Source organism: Daktulosphaira vitifoliae, unplaced genomic scaffold, assembly GCF_025091365.1.
Source record: "Daktulosphaira vitifoliae isolate Bord-2020 unplaced genomic scaffold, ASM2509136v1 Scaffold_2, whole genome shotgun sequence".
In the NCBI taxonomy this organism is placed as follows: domain Eukaryota; kingdom Metazoa; phylum Arthropoda; class Insecta; order Hemiptera; family Phylloxeridae; genus Daktulosphaira; species Daktulosphaira vitifoliae.
The window spans coordinates 3,468,468-3,471,531 of record NW_026099573.1 but is presented as its reverse complement, the minus strand read 5'-3'; the positions used below and the strand labels follow the sequence as shown (position 1 = coordinate 3,471,531).

Genomic DNA, 3,064 nt, shown 5'->3' with positions numbered 1-3,064 from the left:
GGAAAAAAAAAAAAAAAAAAAAAAAAAAACACATCTTAGTAAAACCAATACCTTCTCAGCTTCACATCGAAGCTAAAACTTAAGGAAAGACTTGAAAAAAAATATCGAAAAATTTTAAATAATTTAAAATAATTAATTTCAAAATAATTTCAGATTTTCCAATATTTTTTTTTAATAGAATATAAGAAATATATAACTAGAGTAAGGATACAAGCGGTCCCCCATTTGATTCTAGTATTCTTCAATTGAAAAAATTATCTTTTTAACATTTGAAAATTATTTGTTCTTTTAATAAAAATAATTATTGAATAACCGCTTACTTGATATCTTCTAAGTAAGTCTAACCCTAACAACATTTCCATTGGTTGGCTATCCAAGACAGAAAAACTGGTAGTTAGAAAATTGTTTTCTATTTGTAATTCTACCAAATGTACTCGACCAACGATTTTCTGAATTCCAACACCTTTGGCAACTCCAGCCCAGCGAGTGTCCACTAGTCTGATGATATCACATTTTTTAGCACACTGGACAGTAATAATAGTAGTCTGAGCGCCTATTTAAAGTACAACCTGTAGTTGAATCACATATATGAGTTGAAACCTATATAAGGTATGAGGGAAAGACAAAAAAATATTGATAATATTGTTCAAGATTGAGAAATAGAGAAAAAAACGGAAATAAAAGAAACCAATTAAAAAATTATTATTATTTTGTATTAATATTTCATGATAGATAAATCACCATGTATATGTAAAATAAAAGCCAATGTTGTGGCTATTATGTAGTTCTATTCACCTGAATCGACAAATGCTTTCACACGGTGGCCGTTAACCTTGCAATCAATGTATAACATAAATACTGATCCAAATAATTCCGGATTGTATTCCAAAGCTGCCTCCAGGTTGGCATCGATGTTCTTATGAAGAATTTCATTGGCTATCTCTCTCTGAGAATTTATGTCAGATGTTTTAGATCTTTGTAGCATTTGTAAATAATTTATCTTTTTTTTCCGTTCCAACAACTGGCCCATCATAACCTTAGCAAATTCGCCTTTGCATGTAAAAACAATTCAAATATGAATAATTAATAAAATATTAGCATTATTTAACAGTTTAAAATATTATCATGATATGATAACATTGGTTTAGTATAAAATGATTATTCGAAATTACTACATTTAAAAATGTATTAATTGGTTAAGAGCTCCCAAAACAGTGTAAAATGTACATTTTTATATTTTACACCGTTTTAAAGACTCCAAATATTATTTGTTTGTGGCTCCAGATAGCTTTTAAAATTAGAATAGTGTGGACCTATTCCCCTCTTCTACATTCTGCTACCACGATTTCACCAATGAAAGGAACTCCTTAGACTCCTCCACCATAAATATGTTATTGCTATACAACAGAAGACCTTATCTTTATACTTACAAACCCTTTTTAGGATAATAATTAAGTTTCTATTAAAAATTCATATTAACATAATTCCACAAAACCTTTTCCCTGCTCCCAACCTACCTATGTTACCTATTTTTAAAAGACTCATTAAAAAGTACCTATGCTGCCTGTTGCCATAGCATCCGCTAAACGACGATTATTCTGTCCCATCAAAGCTAATTGATCTGGATTAGTTCGCAAAAGTTCTCTAACATAATAAGCATCATCGAATATTGAACGCAAAGCAATATTTTGTTCCCTAACAAGTTTGATGGAGCTTTTAAAATTGATATCACTGACAATAATTTTCGGTTTTTTACGACAACAAAAGTGAGGTATAATACCTACAAAAAAATGTATCTAATTATAAATTATAGTTTAATATTAAGTATTATTCCAAAAAAAATTATCAAAATATAAATAATGAAAATATCAATAATAATAAACGCAGCACAGTGGAGTCGTGGCATAGTGGGGACGTTGCATAGTTGGGTCCAGTATAGATTTAATCTGACAGTGATTAAAATCACTATCATAAGAAACGCTTCGATGCAAATCAGTAGATAGTGTTTAATTCTAAGAAATTGGTGGATAATTACAAAAGCTGCATGATCTGCTAGTTCCTTATTAATACCCTGATTAAGATAAAGTATGTCGAATTAAAGACGGATATAAATATTATTTTTCATAAAAAAATTGTGTTGATTCATACACTTTTCAATTAGTTATAGCATTATAAAGTTAAAAATGTAATCAACCCAACCCAACATCAACTCCTATTTCCTTAATTATATCCAGATTAGTAATTATTTTAATTATATATTATATAATTTTTATAATTAATTATTTTCAAATTATTATCGATTTTTAATATGTTAAAAGTAATCATTTTGAACCTACTTCTTTTTGTCCTTTAAAATGAAAGTTTTAATAAAAAAAAAAATGAATTTATTACCATAACTTATAACTCACCTTGCGAGTTTGAAATAGATATCATTAAATAGAAAAAATGAAATTGGTAGAGTATTTCAAAAACAACAATAACACTTATTCCCTTAATTTTACCCCGATTTATAATTATAATATATGAATACATAATAATTACAGTAATTAAATTGAGTATGAAAGTGGTATTCAATAATATAATATGGTAGTTTTTACGGAGATATTATAAAAATAAAAAGGAGTTGTATATTCATATACTTTTAATGCGTATACAAATTTAAAGGAATTGATGCAATACTTTTTTATAAAAAAATTTTGTTATTTATGAATAAATACACTAAACAAAAGGATATATGATCAGAAAAAAAATATACTTTTCTAAATAAACTTTTCGTGATGTTTTCAAATGTGCAATTAAACTTTTTCTATTACTTCTAAGTTTTAATATTATTACTTATTATTAAAAAATAAGTATTTACATATAAAAAAAAATAATTAAGAACAAAAAAAATTGTATTAAATTAATACTGATTTTGATTTTTAATATGTTAAAGGTAATCATTTTGAACCTATTTTTTATTGTCTTTTAAAGTGAAAGTTTTAATGAAAAATACCTTCTCAGCTTCGCATCGAAGCTAAAAAATGAATTTGTTACCATAACTTATAGTTCAACTTGCAAGTTT

At 26.4% G+C, this 3,064-nt stretch overlaps 1 protein-coding gene across 1 annotated transcript in view; it reads right to left on the bottom strand.

Annotated features, from left to right (window-relative positions):
- The window catches only part of LOC126900114 (protein DDI1 homolog 2-like), a 10,043-nt gene extending 7,610 nt beyond the window's left edge, over positions 1 to 2,433 (bottom strand). The window contains exons 1-4 of the mRNA XM_050675599.1: positions 2,409 to 2,433; positions 1,556 to 1,780; positions 796 to 1,050; positions 321 to 553 (exon numbers count right to left, since the gene is read on the bottom strand). Of these exons, the coding sequence (XP_050531556.1) occupies positions 321 to 553; positions 796 to 1,050; positions 1,556 to 1,780; positions 2,409 to 2,433 (738 nt within the window). The remainder of the gene's footprint in view (positions 1 to 320; positions 554 to 795; positions 1,051 to 1,555; positions 1,781 to 2,408) is intronic.
- Between the last annotated feature and the right edge of the window lie 631 nt (positions 2,434 to 3,064).